Genomic DNA, 16,130 nt, shown 5'->3' on the forward strand with positions numbered 1-16,130 from the left:
AAAGCAAGGGTCCATTGTAGATAAATAGATACCACTTTGGTGGGGAGGTAAACAGTGTCATGCTGGCCACATGATCACAGCGTAGTCTCTGACAACGTTGGCTCTTTGCTTTAGTAACGGAGATTAGCACCGCCCCCAATGGTCAGACACGACTTGACAACTTTGCCAATGGGAAATACCTTTACCTTTACTTTTTTACCTATAATGCCATGAAGATGTTTATTTTATTCATACAAAAATACTTTTCTCTCTACAGTGGCAATTCAGTGTTTGGAGACAGTCTTTAAAATTAATCTGGAAGATTCTCATCTTGCAGTACCAAAATGCTTGACGGAAATATTTGAAGGCTCATGTCATAAGGTAAAACATATGTGTGTGCAGATGGTATAATTTTGTACAGGGCATCATTAATTGATTTTTCTACCATTTAAGTTTAGTTCAAGAAGGATGAGGACTAACCTCTTTATAATGCATGCGATAGATTTTGTTTATTGAACTGTAATTTATCATACTACTTTCAATGACCTGGTTGTAACTGTTCTCTCTCAATTTAGTGAGCAGAAATGTCAATCCTTTTGCCCATTCATGGAGGTCCTTCCAGTCTCTTTTCTTGGCATGCCTGAGTGCAGTGCCAATATCTCCAGTTACCATGTTTTCCATTTTGTCAAAACTAGAAAACCCTACTGGCTTTGGAATAAGGCAGGATTTGAAACTATAGCTTGAAGCTGGTTTCAGATCCTGCCTTTTCTGAAGCTGGTAATCATGATATGATGGTTCATAGAAAATGGGAAACTACTGTGTTTGGAGGCTTCTTCATTGGAGAGTATGTCAGGGAGTGGAGAGGAAAGAGGATCCATGAGTGAGCAAACGTTTCATTGTGGACAAGATTTGACTGTCTCAATACAGCCCATTTCTCAAAAAAGCCCCAGAGGTTTTGATTATATTTAAATGTATAATAAATAAATCTATTAGCTAAAAATGAATTGACACTATAATCAAGTATCCTAATGGGAAATAATGCTTAATTTTATTTTAGTAAATGTTTCATATGGGGGTGCAAACATTCTTAGCATATAAGTAAGATGACTGAACCTATCAGGTTAATTTTTAGAGTAGCTCCAATGTACAGATTTTCTTTCCCAACCTTGAAAAGCATCCTGGAATCTGTGCATGCAAAACAGATGGTTTGACAATTCTCCTCTCTTGTTTGGGAGGGAAAGGAAACTTTGTCCATTAATAGACTTAAATAGGCAATAAATTAGATCAAAGGTGACTGACAAGTAATCCAGTCCTTTTCAAGGTTTGCTCCATTTGCATGCCCAAGAGTTAGATGTTTTGCTTTAAAAATATTTTATTTTAAATTTTGAATGCATTATATATAATTTAGGTATGGAAGCGCTGGCTTGAATACTTGAATTTACAATATTGCTTCAATTGGTATCTGAGTTTAGACATACCTTTAAAATAAAGGAGATTTGTTTTATTTATACTCACTGATTTCTCCTTCCTTCATATCCTTGTTCATTGACAAGTCCACTGTGGCTCCTTTTACGTTGGTGATAGAGATGACTAAATAGTAAGATTACTGGAAAGTGAGTTTTACCTTTTCTTTAAACATTCATATAGAGTGAGATACTGCCTCTCTCAGATTCTTTGCCAGAGGATCTTGAGAAAGCTGACCAGTTGAAGGATGAAGGTATGTAACTGGAGGGGGAAGCACTGTTATTCTTCCATAGTTCTTGACTGGCCATGCTGAGAGATGGTCTATGAATGATGCATAACTATTTAGACTGCTAGACAACGTACTGTAGTGGGAGAACTGTTGGAGGGTGTGCTTGATGCTGAATGTTAGAAGATATTAGCATGTTGGCTGATTGGAGGAAATGAGTGGCTCGGGAAAACTAAATACTACATAATCCTACTCTCAAATGTATCTTGTGAATGAAGATGCAGTATTTGTTCTATTTAGTGCAAATAGACTGAAACCTTTTCAGCTACTTAAAGTCATAACTGCATTTCAACAGCAATTTGTAATAATAAATATAATAAAATTTTATTTATATTTCCCGCTTCTCCTTTCGGATCAAAGCGGGATTACAACAAGTAAAAACGTCACAAAATACATATAATTCAAAATGCTACATATATAGTTATATGTATAGTGCCAGCATGACAGAGTGGTTTGAGTGTTAGACTGCGACTTTGGAGACCAGGGTTCGATTCCCTGCTCAGACATGGAAACCCACTTGGACAAGTCACATGCTCTCAGCCTCAGGGAAAGGCAATGACAAACCTCTTCTGAACAAATCTTGCCCCCCCCCCCCCCCAAAAATCAACAACCTATGATAGGGTCACCATAAGTTGGAAATGATTTGAAGGCACACAACAACAACATATACAGTTGGCCCTTCTTATACACAGATTTTTTATACATGGATTCAAGCATACACAGTTTGAAAATGTTCAAAAAAAGTATAAATTTCAAATATCAAACCTTGATTTTCCATTTTTTATAAGAGACACCATTTCACTATGTCATTATATTTAATGGGACTTGAGCATAGATGGATTTTGTTATACGCAGGGATCTTGGAACCAAACCCCAGCGTATAACAAGGGTCCAATGTATATGTTAGTGTATGTGGAATATACCTAAACATGTTATGTAATATATATTTGTTTGTGTGTGTTAGGTGTACATAAGTTACGTACATACAGTCAGCCCTCTATATCCATGGGGTTTTTTTATCCACAGATTCAAGCATATATGATTTGAAAATATTTTTAAAATGTATACATTCCAAAAAAGAAACCTTCATTAATAATAATAATAAAATAACATATTTATTTCTAGCCCGCCTTTCCAATGATCAAGGCGGATTACATACACATGCCAGTACAGCATACCAATACAATATAAGACACAATAAAAACAGCAAAAACTTTACATTAAAAATTGCAGTAGCTATGAATATTCAATATATTTAAAGTTAAAGTAATAAGCAATTGGAAATATAGAATTAACCACAAATTAAAAGGAGGGGGGAAAGTTAACTCGTTAAGGTGAGGGAAACTTTGATAGATAGGATAAGATATTACAATAGAGAAGTATCTGGACTTAAAGAAAAATGCAAATAGTAGGAAGTGCTCTTTTTATGTTAATCGTGTTTTATAGAAATGTCAAGAGAGACAGTATATGTTATTGAAGAAACAAGATAGGACAAGGTATGGAAGATTATCTATAATGGGATAGTTTATGGTGTAATGAAGTTAAATGAAAATACAGTATGCAGTAACTGTTTGTTCATTTATATGTAATTATATGTGCTTGTTGATTTGTATCTGTACATGTTTTTGTTGATGTCTGTGTATGTATATATGTTGTGTCAAAATGTGTATTGTGAGAAAAGCCTACAAAAAGTAATAATAATAAAAATTGCAGTAGCAATTACAAATTACAAAATCTAGCTAGCTCGAAATACTACAACAAAAACAGTAAGAGAGGGGAGGGCTACATTGGGGAGAGCTAGGGAAAAGCCTGTTGAAACAGGTAAGTTTTTAACTCCTTCTTGAACTGGTCAAGAGAGGTGTCCGAGCGGAGCTCACCGGGAAGCGAATTCCAGAGCTTTGGGACCGAGATAGAGAAGGCCCTCTGTGTGGTCGTGGCATATTTTGAGTCTGGAACTCTCAAGAGTTGCTTCCCGGTCGATCTGAGAGCGCGGGGCGGATTATATGGAGAGAGACGGTCCTCCAAGTACCCTGGGCCCAAGCCATTTATGGCTTTATAGGTAATAACCAACACCTTGTATTGCGCCCGGAAGCAAATAGGCAGCCAGTGTAGATCTTTAAGTACCGGTGTTATATGGCTGGCCCTGGAAGCTCCAGTGACCAGTCTAGCTGCCATATTCTGGACCAGTTGCAGCTTCCGAGTTTGGTACAAGGGTTGCCCCATGTAGAGCGCATTACAGAAATCCAAACGAGAGGTTACCAGAGCATGTACCACTGTTTCAAGGTCCCCCCGGCCCAGGAAGGGTCGCAGCTGGCGTATCAACCAAAGTTGATAACAGGTGCTCCTGACCGTCGCATCCACCTGAGATGTAAGGTGGAGTGACGAGTCCAGAAGCACCCCCAAATTGCGAACGGTGTCCTTCAAGGGGAGCATGACCCCATTCAGGACAGGTGGACAAACATCCAATCCCGGGCCGGGGGAGCCTATCACAAGCACTTCCGTTTTCTCTGGATTCAAACTGAGTCTGTTTTCCCTCATCCAGCCCATTACCGAGTCCAGACAGGCATCTAGAGGAGAGATGCCATCCCTGGTCACTGCATCAGTCGGAGACACAGAGAAACATATTTGAGTGTCATCAGCATACTGATAACACCGTGCCCTGTGTCTCCAGATGATCTCTCCCAGCGGTTTCATGTAAATGTTGTACCATTTTATATAAGAGACACCATTTCACTATGCCATTGTATTTAATTTCATTATGGCCACACTGTCTTGAAGGAAACAAATCTCTCTTTTCTCATACACCAGATATATACCTGTTCTAAAATGATGTCTGCAAATATAAATTGGCATCATCAAACAAATGAAAATATTTGTTTTGCATCAGAATTAATGCTCTTATCTATATGCAAATTTACAAATGTGTGTAAATTTAATTGATTAACTGTCAAAACCTGTGGATCAAATTCTATTTTAAGAATAGTTACAAGAGATTTCGTTCCTGCAGTGGGCAAGGCTAAGAGCACAGGGTACAGTCAAGGCAATGCAGGCAGACATGGAAAGCACAGTGCAATTCTGTGCATGTTTTTTCAGGAGGAAGTCCTATCAGAACCACTTCCCAAGATGCAAACCACGTTTTGAAGTGCTTGTACAGGTTTCTGAGCTACAAAGTAAAGCACTTGTTCTATGCAAAACCTGTCTAGTTTCCAAAACAGCACACCATTCTATGCAAACAATTCTAGGCTGTAAACCAGAGTTTGTGTTCATCAATACCTTTCCCGGGGTTAAGGAGCTCCTTATCTCCAATCCAGTATCCCTGATTGAAGATAAGGTTGCTGCCAGATGGGGTCCCCTCTGAGTCATATGCTGCCTGCAGTCAGGGATTTTCCCATTGCCAGTCTAATATCCATATCATTAATGTATTAAAAGTTCTTTAATTGGTTTGGAACCCTATTTGGAAGTACAGTAATCCCTATTGGAATTAGTGAGATTTACCTCCAGTAGAAGTTTGTGTTGGATTGCAGTTTCCCATTTCACTTGTGTTTACAAGACCAGATACTGTGGGACAGAATCTTTCTTATATTTACCATTTGAAATCATGCCCATGAAGAACTTCAGATTCTTTGTTTTTTTTTTACACAATGTTTCTCTCTATTTGGTTTGTTCCATTTGTTACTGTTTCTTGTGAAGTTGGCTTCAGTTTATGGCAACTCTATGAATGAGACACTTTCATGAGCTCCAGTCATCATCAGCCTTGCTTGGATTTGCAATCTCAGGGCCTTGGATTCCTTGATAGAATCTATTCATCTATAATATGGTCTTTGTCTTTTTCTACGGCCTTGTACTTTTAACACATCCTTGATTATTCTGGCTTCCTGATTTTCCCCTCTGTTTCACTGTTTTTTCCTGTTTCACTGGCTTGCAGAGTCAGTTTCATTCATTTCTCTTCATTTCCATGCCGTTTTTTCTTCTTGTTCTATGTTGCTCTCTTGCTCCCAAGGGCTACATCCACTGTGATGTCTATGCAAATGAATTTGCTCGTATGGTTGCATCCACACTGCAGAAATAATCCAGGTTGGCATCACTTTCACTGCCATGGCTCAGTGCTATAGAATTCTGGAAATTGTAGTTTTCTAAGACATTTGGCCCTCTCTGTCAGAAAGCCCTGGTGATACAACAAATTATAAATCCCAGATTTCCATAGGGTTCAGCCCTGGCTGTTCAAGTGATGTCAACCTGGATTACATCTGCAGTGTAGATGCAGTCACAGATATCTTCTCACTACTTCAGTAATGTCCTGATTGCTATCTCATTTCTCCATGCTGTAGTGCAATGAAAGAAGCCATAAAACTATTTTGATTTTGCAAATTCTGAAGCTTTTAAAACATGACATCTTTCAGATAGAGTCAAGATAATCTAGGTGTCTTGTTTCACTAATTCCATGCAAATAGTTTCATGACTAAAATGGCAAAACAGATGTCTTGAATGTCTGTAAGCAAAAACATATCATGTTACATCAAACAAAATTCCATGGAAAAAGATGTCTAATGCCAGTTTGCATGTGCTATACTGTTGAAAGCACCTCGTTTCTGAAAAGATAATTGCAGAGCATAACAGCATCATAAAACCACTTTATGGGAAGTAGTTTATAGTATTCTGTTAACATACAAACATTCCATCTTTTTAATTATCCATAAACATTCTATGATTGCAATTAATTTTAGGTAATAATCACATGAAGGAAGAAAATTATGGTGCTGCTGTGGATTGTTACACTCAGGCTATAGAATTGGATCCAAATAATGCAGTCTATTATTGCAACAGGTAAATAAACATTAAACCTCTTGGGGATTACTTTTGACTGTGTCCTCCTTTCTCAGCATGTCATACAGTTTTCTAAAACACCACTCCTGACTCTTGTTATTGTTTTGGTCACCTGTTTTCTTGAATCTTGCTACTCGTGCTTGATATCCTTTCCTAAGTATTTTCCAAACTTAGTTGCTAGAATTTAAGTGTTGTAGTGATTAATAGGACTTGATTGACTGTGCTGCAAATCAATCTAAATTAGTTTAACTGGATTAGGTTGATAACTCGGTGGAGAATCTTCTGGTTGTTGATACACATATTTTTCTACCATATTTTTTTCAGAGCTGCTGCTCAAAGTAAGCTGAATAACCACAGTGAAGCAATAACAGACTGTGAAAGAGCAATAAAAATAGATCCAAAATACAGCAAAGCTTATGGAAGAATGGGGTAAGTAAGCTAATTTGCTTGAATACTAAATTAAAGTACATTGTCCTGAAACACTGAGACATCGCATATCAACTTTTCCAACAGGGGTGGGAAAATTGTGTCGAAGTGTGCCATCTCTCATAATCTAATAAATCTTTTGGGGACAGTGTACTTGTGGTGGATGGGATCAAAACTAGTGGTCAGTGGAACGGAGACATGTGAGGCCAAATAAATCCCCTCCTATCTAATCAGATCCTGGGAAAAGGAAACAGTGGTCTTGCCTGAGGTCTGGGGTTGCTGGGCGAACAGCCATGCCAGACCTGGAAGAGGCTGCTGGGAGGCTGCAGAAGAAGGGGTGTGTGCACGCCCATTCCAGCTGCTTAATTGCCATGGCTTTCTCAGCCAAGGGAGCTAAAGCAGTAGAGAAATGTGAATGAGAAGCCCAACCCTCACTTGCATTCCCTCCTACTACCTCACATGTCCTGCTTACTGGCCACCCCACTCTCCAGCAGCCCTTTTATGCTCTGGCCAGGTGGTGGGAGAGTGGTCAGCTGGGAGGAAGGAGAGCAAGGTGGAGGGAGGAGGGCAGTCTGTCACCCTCCCCCCTCAGCACTTTTCAGACACCCACACCAGGTGACACCAAACCTAGTGATGCCACTGTATATTATTGCTAGCCATGTGAATCCTATTGAAATGGAGGCATAGAGAGGGTGACACAATTATCTTTTCATTGAATCACCAAATAATTAAAAGACTTTCTGGTTTGTTTTTTAAAGATGTAATGAAAAAATTTAAGGTATGTACTTGAGAAGTATAATCTAATTGACTGAATAAAAAAGAAAAAATACAGAAATAGTTTAAAGTTTGTTGTTGTTGTATGCCTTCAGGTCGTTTCCTACTTATGGCGACCCTAATGGGGACCTATCATGGAGTTTTCTTGGCAAGTTTCTTCAGAGGGCATTTACCATGGCCATCCTCTGAGGCTGAAAGAGTGTTATTTGCCTAGGGTCACCCACTGGGTTTTCCATGGCTGAGCTGAGATTTAAACCCAACTCTCAAACCAGTACACCACTGTGGCTCTCAGTTAAAAGCTAAACACATTCAAATGTTCTGAACTTTACCACAGTCAAAATTAGTATTCATATAATAAAAGGTTTGTAAGGCTCTTCCCTATTTTCAGAATGAAATTCATAAATTTAGCACAATGCTAAAATAAAGCAATTGATTTTGCTATTTTTTCTCTTTTGCATTTATGAAATTGGTTTTATCCCAGAGTGTTTCATACACAAGAATTAAAGCATGTTATTTAATTCTGACTTCAATTTTCTTTCTCTTTTGTAAGTGGAGAACAAGCAAGAGAGAAAGCACCTCTGGGCAAGAGAGACAGAGTTTTTGTTTGCAGAAGTCACTGTGGCTTTAACATATAATGGATTTCCAAAGGCCTGTGGCATTTTTCATCCTCTAAGCACCTTTTTTTGGCCTAATTTAGAAGATCAGTAGAAAACAGGACACTCAGACCTAACATGAGCAGCTTAGTGTTGCTAAACCTACTTATGTGAGGAAACAATACTCTGATAAAAAGTTGGTTTCTTTACTACATTTTAAAACTTATCTGCAGTGTATTATACTCTATAGTCTGTCCTATATTATAGTTGTATTATACTCCTTAGTAGAATGTAGAAATCCTTTTTTGGACGATAAGTCCTAGCCAGCATGTGGTATTTGGGGAACTGTATTAAAGTATTTTTTCCAAGCTCTGCTTAATAGCAAGCTTGGACAGAGCATTCATTATACAGAGGCCCTACAGTCTCAGTTCAGGGTCCAAAAATGAAAGTGTATAAGACATTAAATATTCTCCAACCTTTTCATGCCAATCAGGACATTTAGAATTTTCAAAAAATTCTGTGGATATTCTCAAAAAATGTCTGCCATGGAGAGCATGATGAATTGTCCATTTACCAAAGGCAACCTAGGGAAGCTATCTGATATATGGGCACTCTATGGTCAATTACCATTGAAGGCTTTGGCAAGAGTTTTGTCCTATTCCAGAAACTGAGTGAGGAAAGCATCATAACAATGAAGTTCTGAAGTCACTTCTAATTCTCACTTTCTGTTTTTGGGGGGCTGGTTTATGTTCAAAGTTTGGAAGTTGGGATGTTTTATGGTGTAGCTCCAAGTCTACTTGGGAGAAATTTACCAGTTATTTTCGCCAAATTGAAATTTTGGGGACATGTGGAGGTTTGGTGGGGCAATGAGAGTTTCAGAAGAAGCTGGTGGGCCACATGCTGTCTGTTGATCACATTTTTCCCAACCTTGGATTTATTTAGTTAGTTATGGGATTTACAGTATCTCCTGCCTTTCTCCCAAAATGGGATTCAAAGCAAGTTATAAGAAAAGTAACTTGCTTGAAGATCATGGTATACTGCAGGTATGTGTGGTCTGAGCACCAAAGCATACTGTAAAACCTCCCTTGAAAACCCATAGTTTTCCATTTATCCATTTTATAGAAAGAAAACTGATGTGACAAGTACTTTGGCCAACAAAAACTGAGTGAAAGGCAGAGGGCATCTGAACCCTAAATGCCAAATCAGATGCCCAAAAAACACCCCAGCAAAATATCAGTTTCATATGCTTCCTGTGACAGCCCAGTTCTTTTTTATTGTCAGAGATTAAACTGAATGAAATAATATATATTTGTAAAGAAAAGCTTTGGTGCCAGCCTTGGAAAAGGATCTTTGTAATTCTAGAATATGCTACCCCTTCCATATTAAAGAAGCAAGATTCCTTCCCAGTGGATTGGAAGAACCAGAGTTCTTTGATAAACATAAATTACCATTTACTAATTGACACCTAACATGGTATGTATATAATTATATAGAATCATAGAGTTGGAAGGGGTCTCATGAGACATTGAGTCCTATCCTGGACTCCAGCTAAAGCATTCTCCTGCTAAAACATGCCAACATGTAATTGTCCATCCTCAGTCTGAAGATGCCCAGAAAGAGAGACCACACCACATCTCTATGTAACTGGTTCCACTGTCAAACAGCTCTTACTGTCAAGAAGTTCCTTCTAGTGTTCAAAATCTATCCTTCTGTAACTTAAAATCATTAGACCTGTCTCTGGGGCAGCAGAAAACAAGCCTGTACCTCCCTCTCTGTGACAACACTCACAGTATTTAAAGAATGCAATTATGTCTTCTCTTCATCAAGCTGAACACATCCAGCTCCTTCAACTTTCCTCATATGTTATGTTCTGCAGTACTATAATCGTATGGCTACATGCTTCTGAAGTTTTGCAGATGTGCAATAAAATGCCAGGAGTGTAGTGGTTTGAGCACTGAAATGGATCTAGTCTTGGATCTGTCTTCCTAGACAGCTTGTAAAAAACTGATTTTCTGGATCCATTTCAAACCGGATTCAGGGCAGGATACAGAGTGGAGACAGCCATGGTCGCCTTAGTTGATGAGTCCCATCTGGGCACTGACAGGATAAGTGTGATCTTGTTGGTGCTCTTGGGCCTCTCAGTGGCCTTTGATATCATTGATCACGGTATCCTTCTGGAACGCCTGGGAGAGTTGAGTATCGGTGGCACTGCATTGCAGTGGTTCCGGTCCTACCTCTTGGGTAGATTCCAGATGGTGTCACTTGGGGACAGTTGTTTGGCCAAGAGGGAGCTCAAATTGGGTGTCCCTCAAGGCGAGATTCTGTCCCCAATGCTATTTAACATTTACATGAAGCCGCTGGGTGAGATAATCCGGAGACATGGGGTGGGGTGTTATCAACATGCTGATGACACCCAAGTATATTTCTCTATGTCTCGGACTGATGCAGTGACTAAGGATGGCATCTCTCCTCTGAATGCCTGTCTTGGGGAGGTAATGGACTGGATGAGGGAAAAATGACTCAAGCTGAATCCAGGTAAGACAGAGGTACTTGCTAGAAGAACCCTGAACCGAGGAATGGAGTTATGTCAGCCAGTTCTGGATGGGGTCACACTTCCCCTGAAGGACTTTGTCCACAGTTTGGGGATGCTCCTTGACTTGTTGCTCCAGCTGACAGCTCAGGTGGATGCGACAATCAAGAGCACCTGTAATCACCTTTGGCTGATATGCCAACTGTGCCCCTTCCTGGAGCCAAGGGACTTTGAAATAGTAGTACACACACTGGTAACCTCTCGATTGGACTTCTGTAATGCACTCTACATGGGGCTACCCTTGTGCTAAGTTCGGAAACTTCAGTTGGTACAAAACATGGCAGCCAGACTGATGCTAGAAATTATCATATAACACCAATCTTGAAGTCCTTTCACTGGCTGCCAATTAGTTTTCAGGCAAGGTACAAGGTGTGGGTGATTACCTTTAAAGCCCTGCATGGCTTGGGTCCACAATACTTGAGGGAACGCCTTCTTCTGTATTGTCTGTCCTGCACATTAAGGTCCTCTGGGAAGAATTTATTACAGCCTAAAAAATCTAGGTTCACATCAGTTTCCCAGAGGGCTTCTCTACTACTGCTCCAAAATTATGGAACAACCTGTCAGAGGAGATCTGCCACATTTCCACTCTGACAGCTTTTAAGAAAGCAGTCAAGGCGGATCTCTTCCAGAAGGCTTTTCCAACTTAGTTACCCCTCCCCAGATATAGCGATATAGATATAGATCTGCATATGAACCTGACATGAACATGATCACGATTATGAAAAATGCCTCCTCGTCTGCTTATTTCCTTCCAAATTCTAGTTGAATGTTTTAATGTTTTTATAGTTTTTAATGCTTTTATACTATGACTGTTTAATCCTCTTTTAGCATTGGGAATGGGGGGTGGGTATAGGGATTGTTTTCTTCTTGGATTTTATTGAAACTTTGATGTACTTTACTGTTGTAACCCACCTGGATTCTCTGTGATAGGGTGGGCTAGAAATAAATTGTTGTTGTTGTTGTTGTTGTTATTGGACTGGGATTCTGGAGACCAGTGTTTAAATCCCGTCTCGGCCATGGAAACCCACTGGATGACATTGGGCAAGTCAGAGAATGGCAGTGGCAAACTCCCTCCGAAAAAACCTTGCTAATTATAGGCCTTAGGGTCACCATAAATCAGAAATGATTTAAAAGCACACAGCAACAACAACATTTTCCTTATAGCTGGTGGGATGCTACATTTTACTATGTGATTATAGCACATCATAGTAAGCATTTTGGCATGGATGTGTCTTACCAAGGAGGGGCTGTAATTCAGTAGCAGCGTACTTGCTTTTCAATTCAAAAGATTATTATTATTTATTATTATTAACTTTTATTTATAAAGCGCTGTAAATTTACACAGCGCTGTACATACAATCTTTTTAATTGGACGGTTCCCTGCCCTCAGGCTTACCTTTGCATTTTTAGGAAAGGTAGGGAAGCCATTCCCAGTCAGTATGGACAACTTCCTTATTTACAGTACTTTTCTTTTAAAATGCATGTGAATTAGATCCAAAAATACAAATGCACTGTGTGTTAACTTTGGCTTCCCTTTGTTCATTTTAGATTGGCTCTGACTTCATTGAATAAATATCAAGAAGCAATTAATAGTTATCGGAAAGCTCTGGATCTTGATCCAGAAAATGATTCCTATAAGTCAAATCTGAAAATAGCTGAGCAGAAATTGAGAGACATGTCTAGTCCTGTAAGTTAGCTTCCAAGAGTTTTTAAACAAATGTTTCTCATTAGACTGCTGCTTTACACATGGTTGATGTGCATATTTTATTTGCAGACTGGAACTGGACTGAGTTTTGATATGGCAAGCTTGATAAACAATCCTGCTTTCATTAGTATGGTAAGGGCATGTAAAATTTCACTTCTGTTACAGTGGATCCTTGTTATACGCTGGGGTTTGGTTCCAAGATCCCCCGTGTATAACAAAATCCGTGTATGCTCAAGTCCCATTAAGTATAATGACATAGCAAAATGGTGTCCCTAATAAAAAATGGAACATCAAGGTAAATTTATACTTTTTTGGAACATTTTCAAACCGTGTATGCTTAAATCCGTGTATAAAAAATCCGTGTATAAGAAGGGCCAACTGTACTTCCGTTTTATGTTGTATATTTTCTTTTCTTAAAAGATAGTCTTCCAAGCTTCTTGTTTCTGTATTGGGCTGGAAATGAGCAGTCTATTTGGTGCAATGTCCTATTCTTTCACTGTTGTAAAAGCCCCTGGTAAATTGCCACTAATACTATTAATTTAAGAATTGTATTTTCATGTCTTTGGAATTGATTTCTGTAGAAAATAGTTTTGAAGAGGATCATTGGATCCTTTAAAATGGGCCTATATTATGAATTCTGATAAAATACAGCTTTCCGCAAGACTCTTAGTACTAAGATACCATAGTTGCAAGATGTAACCCCTGAAATTTGGTCAGAATTTTGGCCTTTAGTCACAAAGCTGTGGAATTCCAGCCTTGACCTTTATTCACAATGCTGAGGGCCATTTCAAGCTAGTTCAGCTAAACATTGGCTACATTTCAACTTTAAGTATTTCATCTATTTCAGGCAGCGAGTTTAATGCAGAATCCTCAAGTTCAACAACTGTAAGTATTAAGATGAAGCGTCTGCATCAGATATGGGTAACAAAGCCCTTAGTGTAGTAGAGATAATTAGGCTGTTCCAGGGAACTCTTGAACTTCTAGTTTTCACTTCTTAGGCATGCAGCTTCATTATTTTTAGTGAAAACACCCTAGAGCTGGAATGTCATTCAGCACTTTCTCTCTAGTTAATGAGTAGCAGTCAAAAGATTATCTGGAGTGAAATCTCTTGAACATTTTGTGCTCTGAAGATAGATGGAGAAGAGACTAAGGTTCTGGTTTTGGACCCTAGGATCAAAGTTAATGTTGGGATGTCAAGGACAGTAACAAAAAAAATACAGCAAAACATTGTATTAATGCAGGACTCATTAAAGATTTCTGAAGTGCAAATCCCATTGCAACAGCTCAGAGTTATACAAGAAAACATATATATGCCTTGTAAAACTACCAGCTAGTTAATTGGACTTGTGTAAGAAGAATTTGACAATGGATTGTGCTAATTGATGGCCATCTGTCAGGAATGCTTTGATTGTGATTTCCTGCATGGCAGGGGGTTGGACTGGATGGCCCTTGTGGTCTTTTCCAACTCTATGATTCTATGAACTGACAATCTCCCCAAGTTATGGCAACTTTTGTTTTCATGTGGCTTTGATTGCAATTCTTTGTATAATGTAGCAGAACGATTAATAATAACTTTTAAACATACTTATATTTCACTACACCAGTGCAATATTTGTTTCTTATAGGATGTCAGGAATGATGACAAATGCTATAGGGGGGCCAGCTGCAGGTGTTGGTGGGCTCACTGATCTGTCAAGCCTCATACATGCGTAAGTGATGTGCATAACCTGTACACTGATGATACCCAGCTCTATCATTCCTTTCCACATAATTCAAAGGAAGCTGTTTCTGTCTTAAACCAGTGGCCAGTATAATGGACTGGATGAGAGCAAACAAATTGAAGCTTAATCCAGAGGTGCTCCTGGTCAGTCGAAAGACAGATCTGGGAACAGGAATTCAGCCTGTGTTAGATAGGGTCAAAGTCCCCCTGAAAACTCAGGTTCGGGGTGTGGGGGTACTTCTGGATTCAGCGCTGCGCCAGGTAACCAGGAGTGTTTTTGCACACCTAAAACTCATGCACCAACTATGCCCATTCCTGGAGAGGTCAGATCTGGCCACAGTGGTACATCCTTGGTTACATCTTGTCTGTATTACTGTAATGTGCTCTATGTGGGGCTGCCTTTGAAAAGTGCTCAGAGACTCCCAACTGGCTTAAAGAGATGCAGCCAGACTGTTAACTGGAGCTGGCTACAGGGAGCATACAACTCCATTGTTGCAACAGCTCCATTGGCTGCCAGTTCGTTTCCGGGGACAATTCAAAGTGCTGTTTTGATCTATAAAACCATATATGGCTTGGGTCCAGGCTATTTGAAGGACTATATCTCCCTGTACGAGCCCCCCAGAGTATTGAAATCATCCAGAGAGGCCCTTCTGTCTGTCCCATCACCTTCTCAGGTGTGTTTGGTGGGAACAAGAGAGAGTGCCTTCTCAGTGGCTGCTCCAGGTTTTGGAACTCCCTTCCTAGGGAGGCCATCATGGCTCCATTCCTGCTGTCCTTCTGACAACAGATAAAGACATTCTTGTGCTAGCAGGCCTTTGCAAACGGATAATGTTGTCCTAATGAAATTTTAAGGTTTGTATTTTTAATGTATTCTATTTAAACTGTTTTATCTTTTTAAATGGTTTAATTGTTGTTTTAATTTTTTTATTTATACATTTTAATGTTGTATTGTTTTTAAATTTTATTGTTTAAAATCTGCTGTTCTCTGCTTTGAATAGGGATTCAAGGCAGAGAACAGCAGATTTAAAACAATAAAATATTGGGAGAAAGGCGGGCTATAAGCAAATAATAATAACCATGAAATTGAGGAATACGTAGCATTCATGAAAATGAAATGATAAGACCAATTATGGTAGACTTCAAAGATATAGCTGTGTTAGTCTATAGAGTATGTAGAGAGATCTTGTAGCACCTTTGAGAAAAACTGAAAAAAAGAAGTTGGCAGTGTGAGCTTTCATAGACTTCAGTCTACTTCCTCAGATGCTTTTGGTAGAGTGGAAGCCAGGGACAGAAATGTACAGTGGAGACTTATCTTACATAGGGGATCTGTTCTGGACCTCCCTGCGTAAGTCGAAAAATGTGTATGCTTCAACTCTTCAATATAATGGGGCTCGGCCCAGCGGTGCACGTGTGCTGTGCTTTGTATTGCCATGCAGCTTCAGCATAAGCTGAAAGCCGTGTATAGTGCGCCTGTGTATTTGTGCGCACTCTATATGCCATTGGTATGTGAGAATGTCAATTCCAATTCAAAATCCTTTGTGTATGGAAATGAAATAGCAAGTCCAGTTTTAACTATGGCCGTTTGTGGACAAAGACATAGCCATTTTGCATGAAAATGAGGTGGCAAAACCAGTTTGGTCTTGGAAACTAGCCTGTAGGTGGGGAGGATGGATGAGTGTAGGATTCCCCCATGAGGATGGGGTCAGAGAGTGTTGAAATGTGTGTAGTGAGCCAGGAAGCCATTGCCCCTGTTTGTTTTTGTTTGTTTG

The 16,130-nt window shown here is 39.4% G+C and overlaps 1 protein-coding gene across 1 annotated transcript in view; it reads left to right on the forward strand.

Annotated features, from left to right (window-relative positions):
* SGTB (small glutamine rich tetratricopeptide repeat co-chaperone beta) overlaps positions 1–16,130 on the forward strand; it is a 29,961-nt gene that overhangs the window by 10,841 nt on the left and 2,990 nt on the right. The window contains exons 3-10 of the mRNA XM_089495099.1: positions 257–360; positions 1,627–1,696; positions 6,454–6,553; positions 6,878–6,982; positions 12,485–12,623; positions 12,711–12,773; positions 13,489–13,526; positions 14,267–14,350. Of these exons, the coding sequence (XP_089351225.1) occupies positions 257–360; positions 1,627–1,696; positions 6,454–6,553; positions 6,878–6,982; positions 12,485–12,623; positions 12,711–12,773; positions 13,489–13,526; positions 14,267–14,350 (703 nt within the window). The remainder of the gene's footprint in view (positions 1–256; positions 361–1,626; positions 1,697–6,453; positions 6,554–6,877; positions 6,983–12,484; positions 12,624–12,710; positions 12,774–13,488; positions 13,527–14,266; positions 14,351–16,130) is intronic.

Source organism: Sceloporus occidentalis, unplaced genomic scaffold (genome assembly GCF_023333645.1).
Source record: "Sceloporus occidentalis isolate IW3139 unplaced genomic scaffold, rSceOcc1.0.p SCAF_1, whole genome shotgun sequence".
Lineage (NCBI taxonomy): Eukaryota > Metazoa > Chordata > Lepidosauria > Squamata > Phrynosomatidae > Sceloporus > Sceloporus occidentalis.